The sequence below is a fragment of the Conger conger genome, chromosome 8, assembly GCF_963514075.1.
Source record: "Conger conger chromosome 8, fConCon1.1, whole genome shotgun sequence".
Lineage (NCBI taxonomy): Eukaryota > Metazoa > Chordata > Actinopteri > Anguilliformes > Congridae > Conger > Conger conger.
Window position 1 is genome coordinate 58924542 of NC_083767.1, and position 24142 is coordinate 58948683.

Genomic DNA, 24142 nt, shown 5'->3' on the forward strand with positions numbered 1-24142 from the left:
TGTTCAGAGATGCTCTTCTGCTTACCACTGTTTTAATGTGTGGCTATCTGCATTACTGTCACCTTCCTGTCAGCTTCGACCAGTCTGGCCCTTCTCCTCTGGCCTCTCTCATTAACAAGCCGTTTCTGTAAACTCTAGAGACAGTTGTGCGTGAAAATCCCAGGAGATCAGCAGTTTCTGAGATACTCAAACCTCCCTGTCTGGCACCAACAATCATTCGACGGTCAAAGTCATAGATAACATTTCTTCCCCGTTTTTCAGACATTTGGTCTGAAAAATAACTGAACCTCTTGACCATGTCTGCATGCTTTAATGCATTTTGTTGCTGCCATATGATTGGCTGATTAAATATTTGCATTAACAAGCTGGTGTACAGGTCTACCTAATAAAGTGCTTTTCACTCCAGAAAACAAACAGTTACAAAACAATCACTGTAGTTAGAATGCAGACTTTCAGCTTTAATTTGAGAAAAGCACCCAACATCTATATTGGGTGAACTATGTAGGAATTACAGCCATTTTTTATACATGCAGTTTAACCACATAGTGATTGTTTTATTTCAACTGTTTGCTGTGTCACTGTCCAAACACTTACGGACTGCACTGCACTCGGGTGTCTTGGACGCTGAACGGAGGCGACCGATGTTAAAAATGTTGTCAAACTTGTCACCCAAGCGCAGGCCCAAGGTGCGCAGTCCGGTCGGTCATCGCCATTAGTCCTGACGTCACTGTGCACTCTGAAGGCCCGTTTGTCATCCGTGCAGATGCAGGAGTGGAAGGCCCCGCTGTGGGCGCCTGTGGAGATGCCTGAGCAGAATGAGCCGGGCGCTGGGAGCGATTATTGTCAGAGCTTACTGAGTGCCCCTGGTGGGAGCGGGCAAGTGACTCACCCCCCCACCCCACCCCACCAAGAGCATGATGGGATAATCTCTTTCATCTGACAGAGACACAGAAGATTAGTGTTCCTTTATGAGGGAGGAGGATGTGTACAGGGGTGCAAGGTTGGGATGGGGGGGGGGGGATCTGGCTCTCTGCCCTCAGAGTTACATTTTACATTTTCATCAGCAGACACTCTGAATCTGGGCGAGTTGCAGACCGGTTTTGAGCTGGGTGTTGTCGTGGCAGCCTCCCATTAGCTGTATTAGCCGTGGCGATAAGAGTCGGGCGAGGGAATCGGGACAATGGGAAGCAGTCGTTAGCGGCGCCGCTTCAACCCCACGCAGGCCTTACGCGGGTTTCATGAGGTGAACAGGAGCGTGGTCGTTAACGGGCTGTTTCAAAAGGCCACCTATTGAGCCAGTCTCTCCTGTGTCAGTCAGTGTGCCTCTCCTGTGTCATTCAGTGTGCCTCTTTTGTGTCATTCAGTGTCCCTCTCCTGTGTCATTCAGTGTGTCTCTCCTGTGTCATTCAGTGTCCCTCTCCTGTGCCATTCAGTGTCCCTCTCCTGTGTCATTCAGTGTCCCTCTCCTGTGTCAGTCAGTGTCCCTCTCCTGTGTCAGTCAGTGTGCCTCTCCTGTGTCAGTCAGTGTGCCTCTCCTGTGTCATTCAGTGTGCCTCTCCTGTGTCATTCAGTGTGCCTCTCCTGTGTCATTCAGTGTGCCTCTCCTGTGTCAGTCAGTGTCCCTCTCCTGTGTCATTCAGTGTCCCTCTCCTGTGTCATTCAGTGCTGCCTCTCCTGTGTCATTCAGTGTGCCTCTCCTGTGTCATTCAGTGTGCCTCTCCTGTGTCATTCAGTGTGCCTCTCCTGTCTCATTCAGTGTGCCTCTCCTGTGCCATTCAGTGTCCCTCTCCTGTGTCATTCAGTGTGCCTCTCCTGTGTCAGTCAGTGTCCCTCTCCTGTGTCATTCAGTGTGCCTCTCCTGTGTCATTCAGTGTGCCTCTCCTGTGTCATGCCTCTCCTGTGCCATTCAGTGTCCCTCTCCTGTGTCATTCAGTGTGCCTCTCCTGTGTCAGTCAGTGTCCCTCTCCTGTGCCATTCAGTGTCCCTCTCCTGTGTCATTCAGTGCTGCCTCTCCTGTGTCATTCAGTGTGCCTCTCCTGTGTCATTCAGTGTGCCTCTCCTGTGTCATTCAGTGTGCCTCTCCTGTGCCAGTCAGTGACACGACTCCTGTGGGTCAAAATACTTTTGTACTGCATCGTCACGGATTGTAATTCGATTTGTCATGCTGATTTGGCCTTAAAAGAAAATCCTGGAACCAAAATTACACTTCTCTGATTGTTCATCAGCGAGATATGGGCTAACAAAGTTTACACTAATTGGGGTGACTCCATGACTTTAACTTGCCCTCCATTACTGTAGGTCATAGAGAAATGGTTCTTATATCACTTGTGAATGTTAATTCACCTAAATTTAGGTTATAATGTCGACACCATGACCGGAAAGTTTTGTCTTGGATATTTGAGTCATTGCCGAGGTATCATTACTTACCTGAAGTGGCATCGGTGACCGTTTTGTATGACTAATTCCTTACAATGTTGCTCTATTGTGTAGCGCACCACATGAATTGTGCCAATTGCGTTCAGTCCGTGTGCCTCTCCTGTTGTACGAAACGTGTGTGGGGGAGTCGATAGGGAAAATTATATTAATTATGATGATCTTTTACTCTGCATAGTCATGCATTCATATAATTCACAAAAGAGGGAGATAGCAATTTTTACGTCTACTATTTTAAACGTTTTTGCCCTCGTAGTGAAAAATCTCTCTCTCGTGCAAAGGTTTTCTCGGGTAACATCCCATCGCATTAGCATTCGTTTAGCGTGTACCCTTTGGGTATTTCAAACAATGGCTATGCTAGTATTTTCATAATCTTAAGATTATGCTTGCGCCCGCATCTTGTGGCTAAGCACACATAACATTTATATTGGCTGGTTTGTGCAAAACACGCTGGTTATTTAAAGACTAGCTTTATTCACGCTAGGTGTGCTGCTATCTTCTGCGTGTTCCGTCAACATCGATTTACTTTTTATGTGCCTCCTGCACACGTCTTTCTCACAGACGCAAAGTTTCAACTTTCAACATTCTTCAAGCGAGAGATAGTACAGAGATTTATGTTCATAAAAAGTGCGGTATTCATTGGCATTGGGATGCATCACCCCACACAACATTTCCCCCCCACTACACACCAGGTTCTGGGCAAAAGAGAGGAAATTATTCACTTTTTTTGTGAAGAAGGGCAGAGGTACATCCATCCATCCATCCATTATCTGAACCTGCTTATCCTGATCAGGGTCGCAGGGGGGCTGGAGCCTATCCCAGCATACACTGGGCGAAAGGCAGGAATACACCCTGGACAGGTCGCCAGTCCATCGCAGGGCACACACACATTCACTCACACACGCATACCCACGGGCAATTTAGACTCTCCAATCAGCCTAACCTGCATGTCTTTGGACTGTGGGAGGAAACCGGAGTACCCGGAGGAAACCCACGCAGACACCGGGAGAACATGCAAACTCCACACAGAGAGGCCCCGGCCGACGGGGATTCGAACCCAGGACCGGCTGAGATACATTCAGATTTAAATTGGTGCTACTTATACACTGTATGTCGAATATCGTCCGTTTGAAACTGATGTTGACCACACCACAATAATGTCTGATGCATAATGCAGAACCTAGTTTTCATATGAAATGGAAGTGTGTTTGTTTTAGAGAGCCAGGAACACAGGAACACAGGGAGGGAGGCTCGCCCATCAGAAACACAGTCCGTCCCGATCCCAAACTTTGAGCAGGGTTATGGGCCAGCGACACGCACAGTATCGAGTAGTCATTTCTACCCAAGGAATGCCCTTATGCCCTGCAATTGATGAACACAGAACAGGCAAAACACAAAAGAATATAAAAATACTACAGCAAAATTCTGCTGATCAATTCTAGTGATCGTTTTTCATGGGAAGTGATGTCATTGCTATGTGACAGCATTTTGTGCCCTGTGTGTCACCCCTGCCTCTTCTTAAAAAGGAAATCGTCTCGAGCAAGTAGACCTTCAGTAACTGACATGTCTCCCTCAAGGCATGGACTGTAGAAAGACCTGAATTTAGAAAGAAATACCCACACACTGCTGTTAATGCTCCCTGGTAATTGGGCAAGATAGTGTTTGGTCCTGATGAAGACCTAACTGGTCGAAACGTTGTCTTGCTCACTTCTAATATGTTGATGGTGATGAGGATGGCTATGTTGATGATGGCGATGATGAGGATGATGATGATGATAATAATGATGATGATGATGATAATAATGATGATGATGATGATGTTGATGATAATGATGAATATGTTAATGATGATGATGATGATGATGATAATAATGATGATGATGATGATGTGGTTCTCCTGTGCCCCAGACTTCTGTCAGGTGGAGCTGCGCCTCCTGGCTCACCTGACCTCTGACCCTGAGCTGCTGCGGCTCTTCCAGGACCCTGACGCTGACGTCTTCACCGCGCTGGCCTCGCACTGGTGAGGGAGGCTTCACCTCCGCTGTCATAAGCCCTGTTCCTGGGCGTCCTGTACCGTTAGCATGTTCTGTCCCTCTGTCCTACCTGAGTACCGCCCTCATGTTCTGTCCCTCTGTTCTACCTGAGTACCACCCTCATGTTCTGTCCCTCTGGTTCTACCAGAGTACCACCCTCATGTTCTGTACCTCTGTTCTACCTGAGTACCGCCCTCATGTTCTGTCCCTCTGTTCTACCTGAGTACCGCCCTCATGTTCTGTCCCTCTGGTTCCCTGAGTACCGCCCTCATGTTCTGTTCCTCTGTTCTACCTGAGTACCGCCCTCATGTTCTGTTTCTCTGTTCTACCTGAGTACCGCCCTCATGTTCTGTCCCTCTGTTCTACCTGAGTACCACCCTCATGTTCTGTCCCTCTGGTTCCCTGAGTACCGCCCTCATGTTCTGTCCCTCTGTTCTACCTGAGTACCGCCCTCATGTTCTGTTTCTCTGTTCTACCTGAGTACCGCCCTCATGTTCTGTTCCTCTGTTCTACCTGAGTACCGCCCTCATGTTCTGTCCCTCTGGTTCCCTGAGTACCGCCCTCATGTTCTGTTCCTCTGTTCTACCTGAGTACCGCCCTCATGTTCTGTCCCTCTGGTTCCCTGAGTACCGCCCTCATGTTCTGTCCCTCTGTTCTACCTGAGTACCGCCCTCATGTTCTGTTTCTCTGTTCTACCTGAGTACCGCCCTCTTGTTCTGTACCTCTGGTTCCCTGAGTACCGCCCTCATGTTCTGTTTCTCTGTTCTACCTGAGTACCGCCCTCATGTTCTGTCCCTCTGTTCTACCTGAGTACCGCCCTCATGTTCTGTCCCTCTGTTCTACCTGAGTACCGCCCTCATGTTCTGTCCCTCTGTTCTACCTGAGTACCACCCTCATGCTCTGTCCCTCTGGTTCCCTGAGTACCACCCTCATGCTCTGTCCCTCTGGTTCCCTGAGTACCGCCCTCATGTTCTGTACCTCTGGTTCTACCTGAGTACCACCCTCATGTTCTGTTCCTCTGGTTCTGTCTGAGCTAGGGAAGCTGAGCTGAACCTACAGCAGCCCGAAAAATAATCAGAGAATGCGTGTTGCACTCAGATGAACGTCCAAATGTAGTGCAGGTGCAAGAATCAAATTGTCACGGAAATGGGAAAAGGTAATTCTGCACACTGCAAATCAAAAAGGCTGAGGCGAATGTGCTCGTTCCAAAAATTAGACTCATTTTTCACATCAGGATTTAACTTTTAATACCGGCTTTAACTCCCAGGGCTTTATGTCCTCTTGTGGCTGTTTGATTAGAGCGGTCTGTGGGCAGGCAGCCTTGAGAGCATTACACTGTGTTTCTGCACTGCTCTCCTTTCACACAGGGCTTCTCATACACTTTCAGTCGCTCTCCTACCTTCCCCAACCTACTCCACCTTCAGGTCTCCGGCATACCCCACTGTAGCACTCAATACATTGAAATAAAAAACAATAAGTGGATGTGTAAAAAGTCAAATAGAAATGAAAGAAACGAAAAAGAGAAAAATGGAATAACATTTCCCTGTTTCTCAAAAAATAAAAACAAGCAGAGAATAAAGAACTGTATTTATTCCCTTGGTCTGGATGCGGTGAAAAGCAAGGAATCTGGCCGCATTTAGAGGCAGAGAATGCTTTAAAACCTCTCTCTGTTTCCCTCCTCCTCAGTGCTGTCAGCTCTCCGCCCACCTGAGGAGGAGTGCTGTTCTCAGTGTGAGCGGTGAACCCTGCCTGCCTCTCTTGCTGGGGCCCGAACAGTGCGCTAACGTCAGGCTCCTCCCTGTGTCTCAGCCATACAGGGTGCAGGGCTCCATCCGCTCCTGTCCTCAAACCACCGCGCGGCGCCGGCGCTCCCTGCTCTGCGCCCGAACGCACGAACGCTCGACCGCAGTCCCTCCCCGACCGCAGTCCCTCCCCGACCGGGCCGAACGCTCGACCGCAGTCCCTCCCCGACCGGGCCGAACGGTCACTGCACCTGGGCCAGCGTGTAGGCGACGGGATGAAGCGACGCCCCGCCGGCCGCACCTCCGACTCGACCCCCGCCCTCTCTGTGTCACGCTCCGCTGCCCGCTGAGCCCCGCCGCGCCGTAGAGCGGGTTGGGCCTGGGCCCTGGAGGTGTGTCTCTCGCGGCGGTGTGTCTCTCACGGCGGTGTGTCTCTCACGGCGGTGTGTCTCTCGCGGCGGTGTGTCTCTCGCGGCGGTGTGTCTCTCGCGGCGGTGTGTCTCTCCCGGCGGTGTGTCTCTCCCGGCGGTGTGTCTCTCGCGGCGGTGTGTCTCTCGCGGCGGTGTGTCTCTCGCGGCGGTGTGTCTCTCGCGGCGGTGTGTCTCTCGCGGCGGTGTGTCTCTCGCGGCGGTGTGTCTCTCGCGGCGGTGTGTCTCTCGCGGCGGTGTGTCTCTCGCGGCGGTGTGTCTCTCGCGGCGGTGTGTCTCTCGCGGCGGTGTGTCTCTCGCGGCGGTGTGTCTCTCGCGGCGGTGTGTCTCTCGCGGCGGTGTGTCTCTCGCGGCGGTGTGTCTCTCACGGCGGTGTGTCTCTCACGGCGCTGTGTCTCTCGCGGCGGTGTGTCTCTCACGGCGGTGTGTCTCTCCCGGCGGTGTGTCTCTCACGGCGGTGTGTCTCTCGCGGCGGTGTGTCTCTCGCGGCGGTGTGTCTCTCGCGGCGGTGTGTCTCTCGCGGCGGTGTGTCTCTCGCGGCGGTGTGTCTCTCGCGGCGGTGTGTCTCTCACAGCGGTGTGTCTCTCGCGGCGGTGTGTCTCTCACGGCGGTGTGTCTCTCGCGGCGGTGTGTCTCTCACAGCGGTGTGTCTCTCGCGGCGGTGTGTCTCTCACAGCGGTGTGTCTCTCACGGCCGGCCTGTGAGCCCTCGGTGTCGCCCGCAGCCTCTCCGTCTCCGCGCGGCGGGTATTTATAGCCCCGCGCTGCGCGTGTGGCGCTGGGTCCGCCGTGGAGAGGGGGGAGGGGGGAGGGGGGAGGCGTGCGATCCGGGCCTTACGAACGCAGCCCGTTGCGAAGCGCCGCACGGTTGCTGTTGGAGGGGGGGGGGGGGGGGGGGGGGGGGGCGCTCAGCCTTTCTGCAGCGCGAGGCAAAAACCAGAGAGGCGCTTCTGGCCCCCGCACCCCCCCAATCTAAACCAGCGACCTCCCCCCCCCCCCCCCCCATTCTGCCTGGTAAACTGCCAGAAAGCCACAGCGGGGCGGGGGGGGGGGGGGGCTGATGTCAGAATGACTCCTCCACCTACTCACGGAGCCTCTGGAGGGGAGTCGACACCAGGAGGTGCAGGGAGGCCTGACGTGTGTTCAACACGCCGAACGTCAGCTCACAGTTTGATCAAAGTAGTGCTGCCGATGGGGAAAACGCTGAGATTACTAAATATCACATTATCCGGGTGTTATAGTACACTTTAATCAATGTAATGTGTGATGTTGTTCTTACCTCGGACAACAGATGAACCCAGCTGGCATTGCTTGACTCCAAGTCACATCCGTTTGTATTAAAAAGCCGTGGTGAAGTCAACGGAATCTTCGTTTCAAATCGTTCAGCAGTAACGGCGTTTGCCGCAAACGTAGGTCGCCGTGAACGTTCCCCGCACGTCTGGTGTTCCCCGCCAGGGCTCCTGGAGCTAACGCCCCTAATCTGCAGAAGGGCTCACCTCCACCAGGGCTCAGGACCTGGAGCTAACACCCCTAATCTGCAGAAGGGCTCCCCTCCACCAGGGCTCAGGACCTAGAGCTAACGCCCCTAATCTGCAGAAGGGCTCACCTCCACCAGGGCTCCTGGAGCTAACGCCCCTAATCTGCAGAAGGGCTCACCTCCACCAGGGCTCCTGGAGCTAACGCCCCTAATCTGCAGAAGGGCTCACCTCCACCAGGGCTCCTGGAGCTAACGCCCCTAATCTGCAGAAGGGCTCACCTCCACCAGGGCTCAGGACGTGGGGCTAACGCCCCTAATCTGCAGAAGGGCTCACCTCCACCAGGGCTCCTGGAGCTAACGCCCCTAATCTGCAGAAGGGCTCACCTCCACCAGGGCTCAGGACCTGGAGCTAACGCCCCTAATCTGCAGAAGGGCTCACCTCCACCAGGGCTCCTGGAGCTAACGCCCCTAATCTGCAGAAGGGCTCACCTCCACCTGGGCTCCTGGAGCTAGCGCCCCTAATCTGCAGAAGGGCTCACCTCCACCAGGGCTCCTGGAGCTAACGCCCCTAATCTGCAGAAGGGCTCACCTCCACCAGGGCTCCTGGAGCTAACACCCCTAATCTGCAGAAGGGCTCACCTCCACCAGGGCTCAGGACGTGGGGCTAACGCCCCTAATCTGCAGAAGGGCTCACCTCCACCAGGGCTCCTGGAGCTAACGCCCCTAATCTGCAGAAGGGCTCTCCTCCACCAGGGCTCCTGGAGCTAACGCCCCTAATCTGCAGAAGGGCTCACCTCCACCAGGGCTCCTGGAGCTAACGCCCCTAATCTGCAGAAGGGCTCACCTCCACCAGGGCTCAGGACCTGGAGCTAGCGCCCCTAATCTGCAGAAGGGCTCACCTCCACCAGGGCTCCTGGAGCTAACGCCCCTAATCTGCAGAAGGGCTCACCTCCACCAGGGCTCCTGGAGCTAACGCCCCTAATCTGCAGAAGGGCTCACCTCCACCTGGGCTCCTGGAGCTAGCGCCCCTAATCTGCAGAAGGGCTCACCTCCACCAGGGCTCCTGGAGCTAACGCCCCTAATCTGCAGAAGGGCTCACCTCCACCAGGGCTCCTGGAGCTAACGCCCCTAATCTGCAGAAGGGCTCACCTCCACCAGGGCTCAGGACCTGGAGCTAACGCCCCTAATCTGCAGAAGGGCTCCCCTCCACCAGGGCTCAGGACCTAGAGCTAACGCCCCTAATCTGCAGAAGGGCTCACCTCCACCAGGGCTCCTGGAGCTAACGCCCCTAATCTGCAGAAGGGCTCACCTCCACCAGGGCTCCTGGAGCTAACGCCCCTAATCTGCAGAAGGGCTCACCTCCACCAGGGCTCCTGGAGCTAACGCCCCTAATCTGCAGAAGGGCTCACCTCCACCAGGGCTCCTGGAGCTAACGCCCCTAATCTGCAGAAGGGCTCACCTCCACCAGGGCTCAGGACGTGGGGCTAACGCCCCTAATCTGCAGAAGGGCTCACCTCCACCAGGGCTCCTGGAGCTAACGCCCCTAATCTGCAGAAGGGCTCACCTCCACCAGGGCTCCTGGAGCTAACGCCCCTAATCTGCAGAAGGGCTCACCTCCACCAGGGCTCAGGACCTGGAGCTAACGCCCCTAATCTGCAGAAGGGCTCACCTCCACCAGGGCTCCTGGAGCTAACGCCCCTAATCTGCAGAAGGGCTCACCTCCACCTGGGCTCCTGGAGCTAGCGCCCCTAATCTGCAGAAGGGCTCACCTCCACCAGGGCTCCTGGAGCTAACGCCCCTAATCTGCAGAAGGGCTCACCTCCACCAGGGCTCCTGGAGCTAACACCCCTAATCTGCAGAAGGGCTCACCTCCACCAGGGCTCAGGACGTGGGGCTAACGCCCCTAATCTGCAGAAGGGCTCACCTCCACCAGGGCTCCTGGAGCTAACGCCCCTAATCTGCAGAAGGGCTCTCCTCCACCAGGGCTCCTGGAGCTAACGCCCCTAATCTGCAGAAGGGCTCACCTCCACCAGGGCTCCTGGAGCTAACGCCCCTAATCTGCAGAAGGGCTCACCTCCACCAGGGCTCAGGACCTGGAGCTAGCGCCCCTAATCTGCAGAAGGGCTCACCTCCACCAGGGCTCCTGGAGCTAACGCCCCTAATCTGCAGAAGGGCTCACCTCCACCAGGGCTCCTGGAGCTAACGCCCCTAATCTGCAGAAGGGCTCACCTCCACCTGGGCTCCTGGAGCTAGCGCCCCTAATCTGCAGAAGGGCTCACCTCCACCAGGGCTCCTGGAGCTAGCGCCCCTAATCTGCAGAAGGGCTCACCTCCACCAGGGCTCCTGGAGCTAACACCCCTAATCTGCAGAAGGGCTCACCTCCACCAGGGCTCAGGACGTGGGGCTAACGCCCCTAATCTGCAGAAGGGCTCACCTCCACCAGGGCTCCTGGAGCTAACGCCCCTAATCTGCAGAAGGGCTCTCCTCCACCAGGGCTCCTGGAGCTAACGCCCTAATCTGCAGAAGGGCTCACCTCCACCAGGGCTCCTGGAGCTAACGCCCCTAATCTGCAGAAGGGCTCACCTCCACCAGGGCTCAGGACCTGGAGCTAGCGCCCCTAATCTGCAGAAGGGCTCACCTCCACCAGGGCTCCTGGAGCTAACGCCCCTAATCTGCAGAAGGGCTCACCTCCACCAGGGCTCAGGACCTGGAGCTAGCGCCCCTAATCTGCAGAAGGGCTCACCTCCACCAGGGCTCCTGGAGCTAACGCCCCTAATCTGCAGAAGGGCTCCCCTCCACCAGGGCTCCTGGAGCTAACGCCCCTAATCTGCAGAAGGGCTCACCTCCACCAGGGCTCAGGACCTGGAGCTAACGCCCCTAATCTGCAGAAGGGCTCACCTCCACCAGGGCTCCTGGAGCTAACGCCCCTAATCTGCAGAAGGGCTCACCTCCACCAGGGCTCCTGGAGCTAACGCCCCTAATCTGCAGAAGGGCTCACCTCCACCAGGGCTCAGGACCTGGAGCTAACGCCCCTAATCTGCAGAAGGGCTCTCCTCCACCAGGGCTCCTGGAGCTAACGCCCCTAATCTGCAGAAGGGCTCACCTCCACCTGGGCTCCTGGAGCTAGCGCCTCTAATCTGCAGAAGGGCTCACCTCCACCAGGGCTCAGGACGTGGGGCTAACGCCCCTAATCTGCAGAAGGGCTCACCTCCACCAGGGCTCCTGGAGCTAACGCCCCTAATCTGCAGAAGGGCTCTCCTCCACCTGGGCTCCTGGAGCTAACGCCCCTAATCTGCAGAAGGGCTCTCCTCCACCTGGGCTCCTGGAGCTAACGCCCCTAATCTGCAGAAGGGCTCGCCTACTGAATCTGCTGCCGAGGGCTTTTTCAGGAGGTGTTAATGTCCTGTCGCTGGGCTTTTTTTTTACTGCCCGTGGGGGAGGGGGGGGGGCGTTTTTATGCTCTCAATATCTAATTTTCTCTCTCTGTGGGTGAGAGAACTAGACTGCTGGTCTAAGAGGCAGACGCGTGCTTTGATGTGTCCGCTCGCTGTGTGTCAGTGTGTGTGGGGGGGGGGGGGGGGTGGAAGGCAGGCGGGGGGCCGGGGAGTCCGTCCTCTTCCTCACCGTCCTCTTCCTCATTGCCTTTGCGTGTGGTTCTCTGCTGCAGACCCCCCCCCCCCCCCACGTCAAGTACTAACCCAGGGGTGCCGATTATTATGAAACCTTGATTTCTGTGAAATGGGTTTTTTATGAAATTAATGTATGATTACTGTAGCCCACTGTCTATTCTAACTGTAGGGATGCAGTTTACATCCAGTCATGACTCCCGGGTGGTTTTAGATACATCTTCTGTTTGTTTAAACAGAAGTGCTTGAAGCGGATTGGGTGGAGGATCGCTGGCAGGATGCCGTTGCCGTTGATGTACATGCAGACACAGACGCACACGCGGGTCGATGCTCCCTGCAAAGCCCTGTCATATTCCTGCTGAGTCAGCTCTCCTCCTTCACTGTGCTGCACTGAATATCGCACTGAGAGGATACACAGCACCAGAGCAGAGAGAGAGGGAGAGAGAGAGGGAGGGAGGGAGAGAAGGAGAGGGCGGGAGAGGGAGGGAGACAGAGAGAGAGAGGGAGGGAGGGAGAGAGGGAGTGAGGGAGGGGGAGGGGGAGAGAGGGAGTGAGGGAGGTGGAGAGCGAGAGAGAAAGAAAGGGAGGGAGAGAAAGAGAGAGTGAGGGAGAGACAGAGGGAGGGGGAGAGGGAGTGAGGGAGAAAGAGAGGGAGGGAGGGAGAGGGAGAGTGAGGGGGAGAGAAGAGGAGAGAGAGAGGGAGTGAGGGGGAGACAGAAAGTGTGAGGGAGAGAGAGAAGAGGAGAGAGAGAGGGAGTGAGGGAGAGAGAGAGGGGGAGACAGAAAGTGAGAGGGAGAGAGAAGAGGAGAGAGGGAGTGAGGGAGAAGAGGAGAGAGAGAGGGAGTGAGAGAGAGGGAGAAGAGGAGAGAGAGAGGGAGTGAGGGAGAAAGGGGAGAGAAAGAGAGTGAGGGGGAGAGCAGAGGAGAGAGAGAGGGAGTGAGAGAGAGAGGAAGAGAGGGGGAGACAGAAAGTGTGAGAGAGAAGAGGGGAGAGAGATGGAGAGAGAGGGAGAGAGGGGGAGAGAGAGAGAGGGTGCTGAAGAACTGGCCATTCAAAATGGGGATAATATGCGGAGGAAACCTCACCAGCGGAAACTGTTAAAAAGGAAAAGGGCATGGGACATAATGGGACATAATGGAAAGAGGAGAAAGAGAAAAAAAAGATAGAAAGTGCTTTTTAGAAGCACAGTCATTTAGAAAAACTTCCTTAAATTATTATGCAGTAGCTCCCATTAAACACTTAATCACCTAGCACTTTACAGGTACCCGTGTGAAAAGGATACGGGACATGGATGATCATTGGGAGGGAGCGAAGGATAGAGAGAGAGAGAGAGAGAGAATGTGTGTGTGACAGATTAAAAAAGAGTGAGAGAATGTGTGAGACGGAGAGAAAGTGCGAGTGAATGTGAGTGAGATTGAGAGAATGTGAGTGAGAGAAATAGAGCTAAAGAGTGTGTGTAAGAGTGAGAGAATGTGAGAGAGGGAGGGGGAGAGACGGAGAGAGAGAGAGAGAGGGAGGGAGAGGGGGTAGATAATTGCAGCCATTGTGCGCGGTGAATGGAGTCTGTGCAGGAAGTCAGGAGCGGCGGGATTGAGGGCAGGTCAGAGTGCAGCTGGTGGCTGTGTGTGGACTCCTGGGCGATCGGGAGGCTCTGTTCTCACCATCAGGCCCACACCTTCCTCTGCACACCCAGCACCCCTGGGGAGGGGTACCCCACTGCTGCACCGACGGGGGGCCCCCAAAGCCTGGGGGCTGCGCTGTGGAACTTCAAATAGAGATGAGTCATCCCCTCGGCCCCCCCACCTAAAGCACCGGCTCTTACTGCGGATTTCTGTGGTTTAAAGAAAACTGTAGACTGTGGACTAACTAGAGGCGCTCTGTGATTGGATGGGAAACGCTGTGGACGTTGGGCGGTCTCACAGGAAGGAGCTCTGCCGGATTCTGCAGAGTGGGGTCATGATGGAGGGAAGTGGGGGGGGGGGGGGGGGTCTCTGGGCCCCTGGGTGCTCCCGGATGCCATGTGACCTCATGCCCGAGTCCCCTGTCTGCCCCCCCCCCCCCCCCCCCACACACACGACGCAGATCTGTGCGACCCCCCCTCAGGGCCTGCTGTCGCTGGTGCTGAGCTCCCTGCCGCGCTGACCGTGACGGTGATGCGATGGTACACTTCCTGCAGCTCTGTCTGTCATTCCACCACTGTGCCGTCAAGGTAATGCCAGGCATAGCGCGCTCTCTCTCCATCTCCCCCTCTCTCTCTCTCTCTCTCTTTCTCTCTCTCTCTCTCCATCTCCCCCTCTCTCTCTCTCTTTCTCTGTCTCTCTCTCCATCTCCCCGTCTCGCTCGCTGTCTCTCTCTCCATCTCTCCCCCTCTCTCCCTGCCTCTCTCTCCATCTCCCTCTCTCGCTCGCGGTCTCTCTCTCCATCTCCCTCTCTCGCTCGCGGTCTCTCTCTCCATCTCCCCCTCTCTCTCTCCCTCTTTCTCTGCCTCTCTCAGCCTCTTCCCCTCTCTCTCTGTCTCTCTCAGTCTCTCCCCCTCTCTCTCTGTCTCTCTCAGTCTCTCCCCCTCTCTTTCTGTCTCTATCTGTCTCTCCCCCTCTCTCTCTGTCTCAGTCTCTCTCCATCTCTCTCTGTCTCTCTCAGTCTCTCCATCTCTCTCTCCATCTCCCCCTTGGTCTCTCTCAGCCTCTCTCCTCCTCTCTCTCTCTCTCCCTCCCTCCCCCTCTCTCCCTCCCTCCCTCTCTCTCTCCCTCTCCCCCCGGGCTCTGCAGACGTGTCAGGTGCAGGTCAGTGCAGTGCGGTCGGCCCTGTGCGGGTCAGTGCAGTGCGGGTCGGCCCTGTCAGACGCCCTGTCAGACCGCGTGCGGCTGGAGGGGAGATTTCTCCGGCTGGAAAAGCAGGCCAGCCGCCCGTCGCTCCCAGCACCGTAACGCCTCGTGGCGGGGTGCGGGCGGGGTCGTCTGAGGACAGCGGTACAGCCAGAGGACACACGCCCACCACCAGCGGGATGTGAATGGCAACCCCTCTGTGGGAGTATGTGGCTGTGACAGGCACCGTCAGGGGGTGTTAGCGCTAGCTTTAGCGTTAGCATTAGCGTTAGCATTAGCGTTAGCATTAGCGTTAGCATTAGCGTTAGCATTAGCGTTAGCATGCTGTCCGCTTTAACAGGAGAACCGCCAAGTGCCACGACTACTACACAAGTCAGTGTAGTGATTTTACCATTTTAGTGATTTAATCTGTGTAGCTTTAATTTATGTCCGGACATGACTCTTTTTTTACTACATAGCTATACTGCAAATGATGTTATAATGGCCGCATTTGTGTCCTGATGCAATGACCATGAATCTGGACTGATAAAGTAAGCCAAAAAGTGCATATATATGATTCAAATGTGTCTTACGTTTCAAGAGGATATACTTTTAGGCTTTGGCAGCAGTTATAGCTGTAGCCTATGTACACCGATGATGTTGGTCTTCCGCGTGCTGCCAAAACAACTCTGACCCTCCGAGGCATGGACTCTACAAGACCTCTGAAGGTGCCCTGTGGTATCTGGCACCAAGACGTTAGCAGCAGATCCTTTACGTCCAGTCAAGTTGTTGGGTGGAGCCTCCATGGATCAGACGTGTTGTTCCAGCACAGATGCTCGGCCGGATTGAGATCTGGGGAATTTGTTGGCAAAGGCAGCACCTTGAACTTTCTGTCATGTCCATCGAACCATTCCCGAACCATTTGTGCTGTGTGGCTGAAAGAGGCCACTGCCATCAGGGAACGCCGTTGCCATGACGGAGTGTACCTGGTTCACAGCGATGTTTCGATAGGCGGCAAAGTGACGTCCACAGGAACGCTCGCACTCGTTGGTGTGCTGTCCCAGCTCCGAACCACCACAGTAGCCTGACTTTGGTTTGTTGGGGGCTGGGTATTGGCCGTTATCGTTTCGTGCATTATAGGGACGGGGGACTGGCGACGGCCCATCGGTGAGAGCAAAAGGATGCCGAGGCCGTTGGGCGGAGTCTTTGGTGGCTCCCCACCCCGAATAAAGACCGGCACTTCTGGTGCTGAGACTCGACCCTGTGGCTTTGTGGAGCGGGTTTGACTCTGCAGGCTGTGGAACGCGGGGTCAGAAATGCGCCGGGGCCCTGCAGGGCGGCCTTGCGTCTCCTCAGCCAGGAAACGGTGCGGTGTGGGGGCCCCTGGAGGGCCGGGGGCGGTGTGGGGCCCCCTGGAGGGCCGGGGGGGGGGGGGCAGGGCGGTCCTCTTACACGGGGACAGGAGGTGCGTTTTGGTTTCCATTTCCTTTACGTCTCTGTGCTCATGGCGAAGCGGTGGTGAGGCATTTAGCTAGATGTGAGCGTTACCGTCCCACCTCTCTGCTGCACCCTGGTGTGCTGATGTGAGTATGTCACTGAAAGCGCTGCCCAGAGGGGGGTATGGGGTATGGGGGCCGGGGGGTGGAGGGGGCATAGGGTGGTTTGTCCTTGAAAGCCTCTCTCCCGGACCTGTCTGGAGCTCAGAAACATCTGCCTCAGACAGGCTGGTCACGGTGTTGATGTGCCCTGTGCCCCCGCTAGAGCTGTGTGTCTGTCTGTGTGCGTGTGTCTGCGTCTGTCTGTGTGTGTGCGTGTGTCTGTGTGCGTGTCTGCGTGTGTGTGTCTGTCTGTGTGCGTGTGTCTGCGTCTGCCTGTGTGTGCGTGTGTCTGTGTGCGTGTGTCTACGTCTGTCTGTGTGTGTGCGTGTGTCTGTGTACGTGTGTCTGCGTCTGTCTGTGTGTGTGCGTGTGTCTGTGTGCGTGTGTGCGTGCGTGCGTGTGTGTGTCTGTGTGTGTGTGTGTCTGTGTACGTGTGTCTGCGTCTGTCTGTGTCTGTGTGTGTGTCTGTGTGTGTGTGTGCCTCTGTGTGCGTGTGTCTGTGTGCGTGTGTCTGCGTCTGTCTGTGTGTGTGCGTGTGTCTGTGTGCGTGTGTCTGCGTCTGTCTGTGTGTGTGCGTGTGTCTGTGTGCGTGTCTGCGTGTGTGTGTGTGTGCCTCTGTGTGTGTGTGTCTGTGTGTCTGTGCCTCTGTGTGTGTCTGTTTCTGTGTCTGTCTGTGTGCGTGTGTCTGTGTGCGTGTGTCTGCGTGTGTGTGTCTGCGTGTGTGTGTCTGTGTCTGTGTGTCTGTGCCTCTGTGTGTGTCTCTGTGTGTATCTGTTTCTGTGTCTGTCTGTGTGCGTGTGTCTGTGTGTGTGTGCGTGTATGTGTGTGTGTGTGTGTCTGCGTCTGTCTGTGTGTGTACGTGTGTCTGTGTACGTGTGTCTGCGTGTGTGTGTGTCTGTGTGTGTGTGTGCCTCTGTGTGTGTGTGTGTGTGTGTGTGTGTGTGTGCATGTATGTGTGTGTGTGCATGTGTCTGTGTGTGTGTGTGTGTGTGTGTGTTCATGCTTGTCTATGGGTGTATGCATGCACCCGCACTCGTGCATGTGTGTGTGTGTGTGTGTGTCAGTACATTTGTGCATGTATTTGTGACGGAGACTGAAAATGCGTGTGGTGTAGTTTGGGGGGCCTGCATGAGACAAAGAGTGTTTGTGAGGGGGTGGTGTCTGTTTGTGGGTGAGAGTGTGTGAATCAGTGTGTTTTTGGGGGAGGGGTGTGTGTGATTGTGGGAGCGATTGTCCCTGAGAAAGACTGTGTGCGTGTGTGCGTGTGTGTGTGTGTGTGTGTGTGTGCGTGTCTGCGTGTGTGTGTGTGTGTGTCTCACGCTCCATTGACAGTCTGGCCCCACACTGCCCTGAGTGATCGCTGTTCTAAAATGCGTAATAGCCAACCGCAGGGCACCAGAAAAGACAGACAGGTCAGACATTTCATGTGGACTCCTGCCTCAGCCACGGCTCCGATTAACCCTTTCAGGCCTGAGATCACAGATAGGTGATTAGAATGTTCCAGAATTTGTGTGTGTGTGCGCGCGCGCGTGTGTGTGTGTGTGTGTGTGTGCGTGTGTGTGTGTGTGTCTGAAGTTCCAGTTGCAGTCTGGCCTCGCTCTTTAAAAGCTGACCTCACTAATTGGCATCGGCATCAGCGCCGGGCGCCAGAATAAAAAGTCAGACATTTCATACGGACACAGGGCACACAGAGCAGCCTCCTTTTAACACTTTTAACCCTTTTACGTCGAGGTCACGAATCGGCGATACGAATGTCCTGAGCTGAATGTCCGAATGCTGGCGGGCAGTGCGGGCGGTGCTGGTGCTAATTCTTATTCCTTTCAGTTCCCAGTGGAGCTCGAGAACGCTGACTTATAGAATAAGAGTGGGCGTAGTGGTTAATGTCAATGACTGGGACACGCAAGGTCGGTGGTTCTAATCCCGGTGTAGCCACGATAAGATCCGCACAGCCGTTGGGCCCTTGAGCAAGGCCCTTAACCCTGCATTCCTCCAGGGGAGGATTGTCTCCTGCTTAGTCTAATCAACTGTACGTCTTAATTGTCTCTGCCATTAATGTAATGTTATGGAGGTGTGCAGGGCTGACTGACCTTGTGTGTTTGTCCAACTCCTGCAGTGCCCTCCGCAGCTTCTCACCACTGCCTTCCTCTCTAGCAGGCTGCTTGGCACCTGCCCTAATCCACGACACCTCCAACCAATACCCGTTTATTTATAACTTTCAAAGCACTTTGTGGCCAAGCCCCCGTGCATCTCCACATTAGAGTCCTTATGTAACAGGAAAGAGCCTCAGGTCAGCGAATAAAGGGGCTTATTTTGAACCTCTGACCAGTTTCAAAAAGGAATGATTACCTTAACTTGCTCTTTCATTTGGAGAACGTCCATGCTGCACTGCAATATCTGCTGTGAAGTCCTTTTAAAAAACATTTTTCACCTTTTTTTAATCTTTTTTTTATTCAAGCTCTTAGTATTGTTCCTGTGTTTCTCCACTGCTACTATTTTAACAGTTTCCAAACCTTGTTATTTATCATTACATTTTGTGTCTCTGTACTTTGTGTTTTTTCTCTAATGTGTGTCTTATTTGCACAATGCTTTCAACACAATGTAAAACAATACTCACAATATACTAGTTTATGATCATTATAATGGTGATTATTTTTCATTCCCTTCTTGCTCACAGGAAGGGGGTTCCTGAGGACCGGCTGAACCCTGAGGACAGGGAGCATGCCAAGCGTGTGGTCTACTCTGTGGTCTACGGAGCAGGTCAGAGCCCTCTCACCGCGGCCCACAATGCATTTCACCCAGCCGCCGCGGGAAACCTGTTCGGCTGTGGAAATGGGCAAACAGCGAACCCATTCATTTACAGACAATTTATGCACAGTCACGTACAATACGTGCATACCATACCAGAGGAAATTTTAACAACTGCGGAACAGTTTGGAGAAGCTACAATTCACAAAGTATCAGTTGTCTACGGGCATGAACCTCAAGTCGAGTTCACGTAGTGAATGTAGCCGAGTCAGTAAGTACGGCTTGTCAAACTCAAAGCGAGGCGTGATACCATAGACATGGACACGGCCAAAGTGTTTCCCCCGGAGGGGTTCAATCATACGGATCCAGAGGAACTCAGTGCCTCCAGCCACAACCCGAGCCAGCCACAGCCACAACGTTTACCGGCTGTGACATCACACTGCCGGCTATGACATCACACGGCCGGCTATGACATCACACGGAGTTGGAGCCGCCCCCACCCTGCTCCCTACGCTTCAGAACGTGAATTCACCCTCCCAGAGCCGCGGCTCAAAGCCTCGTTCTCCAGGGAGGACTGCAGAGGATACGCGGGGCCTTTTATAGGTGTGGTTCCCGCCTGCCGTGGGAAGAGCCAATGGAGGAGCTGTGTGCTTGCACGTCCAGCGCTGCCCCCGTGTATCCGCGCTCAGCAGGGACACCATCGCCCTGCGAGCAGAGACACACACACTCACACACGTCAATGAGCTAAAGGCAGGTTTACGGTCCCGCGACAGAGCGATGATGTGCCATGGATGTCGCCGGTTTATACTCGAGTGGGTTTTTATGTTCCTGCAAAAAGGACAGCGATCGCGGCCCCCGCCAGGCGACGATAGAACCTTCTGGAACGTTCTGCGATTTCAGTGGAGCCTCACGCTCATACGTTACGGTCCACGCCACGCACACCAGATTAAAAAAAACACCTCTCCCGTGACCTATTTACACTGGAAGAGGCCGGGTAGCCGCTGAGAGCCGTTGATTGGTGTTGCCATTGGAGACCGTCTGAAAGCCCGGGCCCCCGTGACCGTGGGCTCCAAGGCAGATGGAGCGTGGTGCGCGTACTGTAGCAGGCACAACCCGCGTCCGTTTCCCTGGTGACCACCGCTCACCGCCCCTATTTCACGCCACCAGCCACTCGCTCAACCTGATTATTCAAACGGTGGAAAATCGAGCTCGGGGGGGGGGGGGGGCCATTTCCTCGAAAAGGCCGAGAGCCGTGTGATTCGCCGGGAAGGCGGTCAGGCTGGTTTGGTTGTATGTTCCAACGTCAGCGGCGTTAGCTCAGGAGGTACGAGCGATTGTCCGGTTGCCGGGTCGATCCCTGGGTGTGTTAGACGCCTGAGCACCGATCGCTCCCGAGGAGCAGCCTCTCGCCGCTGGTGTGCGAATGCGCGCGCGTGAATGAGAGGCTCTGTAACGATGTAAATGCAGTACATTCGCCGTTCCGAGCCCAAAGTTGCGGCTAGGTGTGACAACACGGCCATGGCAATAGGACCAGGGTGTTTGGCCTCGCCAGGAATCCGAGGTCGACAGAGTAACGGACTGAGCGGGTTCGACCACGCTTTGTGGCGAACGGTGATTTAAGGCTCCCTTTTATTGCCTCTCACCCTCACACCCTGCGAGAGGCTCTGTCTGAGCGCCTTCCTGCCCGGTCCTCCCGGGCCATTGCGGTCGGTAACCAGGGGAGATGAAATGACCTGTCTGACGCGGTATGAGAAAGCGGGGCGCTCCGCGGGCAGAGTGAAACACACTCTCGTTCGGCCAGATTACGGAGCGATCAATGCGCTTCGGTGTGTGAGCCGCTCCTGGCACTCTTCCCACCGTCAGGATGCAGCAGAGCAGAATTTATAAGTCGGAACTGGCTTTGTCTAAACACGGGGAAGGGCAGTCCGAGCTGTTTTTGTTTGGAGCCTCATAACTAACTAAGATTTTAATATGTAACGTATGATAAATATGTGTAATATGTTGTTTTATTTTGTTGGGGGGGGGGTGTGTTCTTGGAGGAAAGAGACACAGTCACGTCCAAAGTGTTTTGGAGTCACCTGGGGGTGACTGCTCAGCTTTCTGTCACAAAGTCATTCAAATCTAACCGTCTAGCCGTCACGACTCCTAAACTTGTCTCGGCTCAGGTCGGCCTGATGTCGTGTGGTTCGCGGGGGGCGATGTGGATAGGGCAGCAGTGTCAGTAACGAAAAGAAGAAGAAAATACAATAATACAATCAGAGTGCTCTTGGTGATCGTCGCTGGAGCTGAAAAAGTGTTGTCGTCTCACAAAATGGGCTCTCGATCCAACAAGAAACAAAATGAGGATAAATAATTTAGCGCCGCAATTATGCCGAACCAAAATTGGAGATGACCTCATTTGTTTTGCCGGGGCCATCTTGAAGCGTCTCTCCTGAAATCAGAATGGCACTCAGATGGGCGCACTGTGGACATGATTGAGGAACTGGATTTATTTATTTTGTGTCGGCGTAGTGACCGGAAGGCAGGAAGCAATGGAGAGAGAACGAGAGAGAGAGAGAGCGAGCGAGAGAAAGAAAGAGAGATAGAGAAAGAAGGAAAGAGAAGGCCCTTGATCAACGTGGGCAAATAGCCCTGCCGACTGCGCAGCCTGTCGCCATGGTTACGGAATACTCAATGGATTCCCGCTTCTGGAAGACAATCGGAGTCAGGAGACCGAGGGGGGAGGTGGGGGTGGGGTGGGGTGCGTTGTGGATGGGGGGGGGCACAGACACAAGTGGGTCAGGAGATAAAGAAGAGGCACAGAGCTGAGGGAGTGGGGGCGGTGGTGGGGGGGCGGGGGGGCACACAAATCCAGAAGAGATAAAAGAAACGCTAAGAGACGGCACAATGACAAGGGGCTCTCTTCTGGGCAGGGGGTCTCTGTGAGTGTTGTGACTTCATTGAGCAGGAATGCAGACACACACACACACGCGCATACACACACACACACATGCGCATACAGACACACGCATGCAGGCACACAAAAATGTGCACACAAATTCCCAGGAAGCCTTGAGGGAAAACAACACAGGAGGACACACATACACACACACACCTCTTACGCGTATACACACACACACACACACACACACACACCTCTCACGCGTACACACACACACAAACACACACCTCTCATGCGTACACACACACGCACATACGCACTCTCACACATACACACACACACACACTCTCACACATACACACACACACACACCCACTCTCACACATACACACACACACCCACTTTCAGACATACACACACACACACACTCTCACATACACACACACTCACATACACATACACACACACACACATTCACACATACACACACACACACACGCACACACTCACACACACACACTCACACATTCACACACACCCACACTCTCACACTCTCACACACACACACACACACACACACACACACTCTCACACACACACACACTCGCATACGCACACACACACACACACACACACACACACTCTCTCTCTCTCTGTGGCCTGTCGGGCCCCGTGCTCCCTGGCCCCTGTGCTGTGTGAGGGTCGGAGGCTGACAGGAGCCCGCGGGCTTAGCCCTGGCTCCGGCGGGGCCCGGGGCAGGGGCCCGAGGCAGGGGTCGGGAGTTATGGGCTTACGGCCTCTGGCCCCGGGCCCTTCTGTTGTGCCTCCAGCTGGCACCGGACCGCATCCCATCCTAAAACAACGGCACGTCATCCTCCGCCTCTGCTCTGCGTGCCCCGAACAGGCCGCAATTCATATCGGGGCGCTGGTGCAAGAGAGAACAACAGGATTAAAACATCACTGCTCTGCGACACGTGCGCCGTGTTGAGCTCTCTTTACGGGAAGGGGCCCGTGAGTCACAGCACAGCACAACACTGATTTTAAATGGCTTCGTCTTCATCATGGAGTCCAGTCTATATGAGGAAAAGAGGTGTTTTTGACTTCACTTGTCCTCGGTACCATGGAGACAGCTCTGCAGGCAGGTATACTGTTTACCTGGCTCTGAGACTGTGTGTTTTACAGGGAGGGGTGAACTGGGCATCGGGGGGCTGGGGCCAGCTCCATTGCAGTTCAGGAAATGAATAGAAATTGAATTAGTTTATAGACAAGTCCTAATGCATTATGGGCTTTTTTTCTCAGTGTCATAGATCGAGTTTCTGCTCACTTATTGACATGCAGTTGAGTCCCGCCCTGACGTGATCTGGACCGTAGCCCTCTCGGACCAGGTGTACCCAAACCTCTCCCCGCACCCCCGCCTTATCCTCCCCGGTGTCGTCCTGGTCTCGTCCCCAGGTAGGGAGCGTCTCTCCGGGATTCTGGGGGTGAGCACGGAGCAGGCCAGCCGGTTTGTGGACAGCTTCCTGCAGAGGTACAGAGAGGTGCACAGCTTCATACAGAGGACCGTCCAGCAGTGCCAGAAACAAGGTGTGGCACCCACTTTACACTTTACCACTTTACCACTTTACATTCTGTGTGCCAAGTCTTTGCGTAGAAAGTAGTCAATCACGGTATCTCTTTCAAATGTTACGTATTAATATACCCATCGGGACATCGTTTGACATGTGTCAACCTTTACATGTGTATGAGACTTTTTCAGAGTGTGGCAAGTTCGGTGGGTATCGGAGGATTCATAAAGTGCTTTTTCTGAGGACACTGCCAGCTAGTGGTTTTGTGACGCCCGCAACGGGGCCGATACGCTGGCGCGCCACTCCCGGAACTGTGCCAGTTTTGGGTTTTTGCTCCGGACGGGCAGAACCCTGTAATTGGTGCCGAAAGGTCAACGATCGACCTCGTGGCGAGGCTCACGGTCAGCGTCCTGAGCGCGGGGGCGGGAGCGGGGAGGACGTGCAGGCGGCTGTAGACGGGCGTGGCAGCGCAGAGAGAGAGAGAGAGAGAGAGAGAGGGCGCGCGTGAATCACGGCCCGGCCGCGGATTTATAGAGGTGACGGCGGCGAAAGCCGGCCCTGCAGATTACAACACTGTATCTGCGGAGTGACACCCTCAGGTCCTGGCACCTCTCTCTCTCTCTGGGCGCCCCACAGCGAGGCCGGGGGGGGCGGGGGGGGGGGGAGGGATCGATCGCTCGCTGATTGACAGCCGTTTTATTACCCGCGGCTGCGGACCGCTCACGGCCAAGTCCCATATTTAACCGCCCGCCCACCCCCCTCTCCCTTTTTTAGACGGGGGGGAGAGGTGTTGGGCGTCTGTCAGGGCAG

General features: G+C 54.9%; 1 protein-coding gene across 1 annotated transcript in view; it reads left to right on the forward strand.

Moving 5' to 3' along the window:
- Positions 1-24142, forward strand: part of poln (polymerase (DNA directed) nu) — a 106313-nt gene that overhangs the window by 68507 nt on the left and 13664 nt on the right. The window contains exons 16-18 of the mRNA XM_061250715.1: positions 4342-4453; positions 18816-18898; positions 23220-23351. Of these exons, the coding sequence (XP_061106699.1) occupies positions 4342-4453; positions 18816-18898; positions 23220-23351 (327 nt within the window). The remainder of the gene's footprint in view (positions 1-4341; positions 4454-18815; positions 18899-23219; positions 23352-24142) is intronic.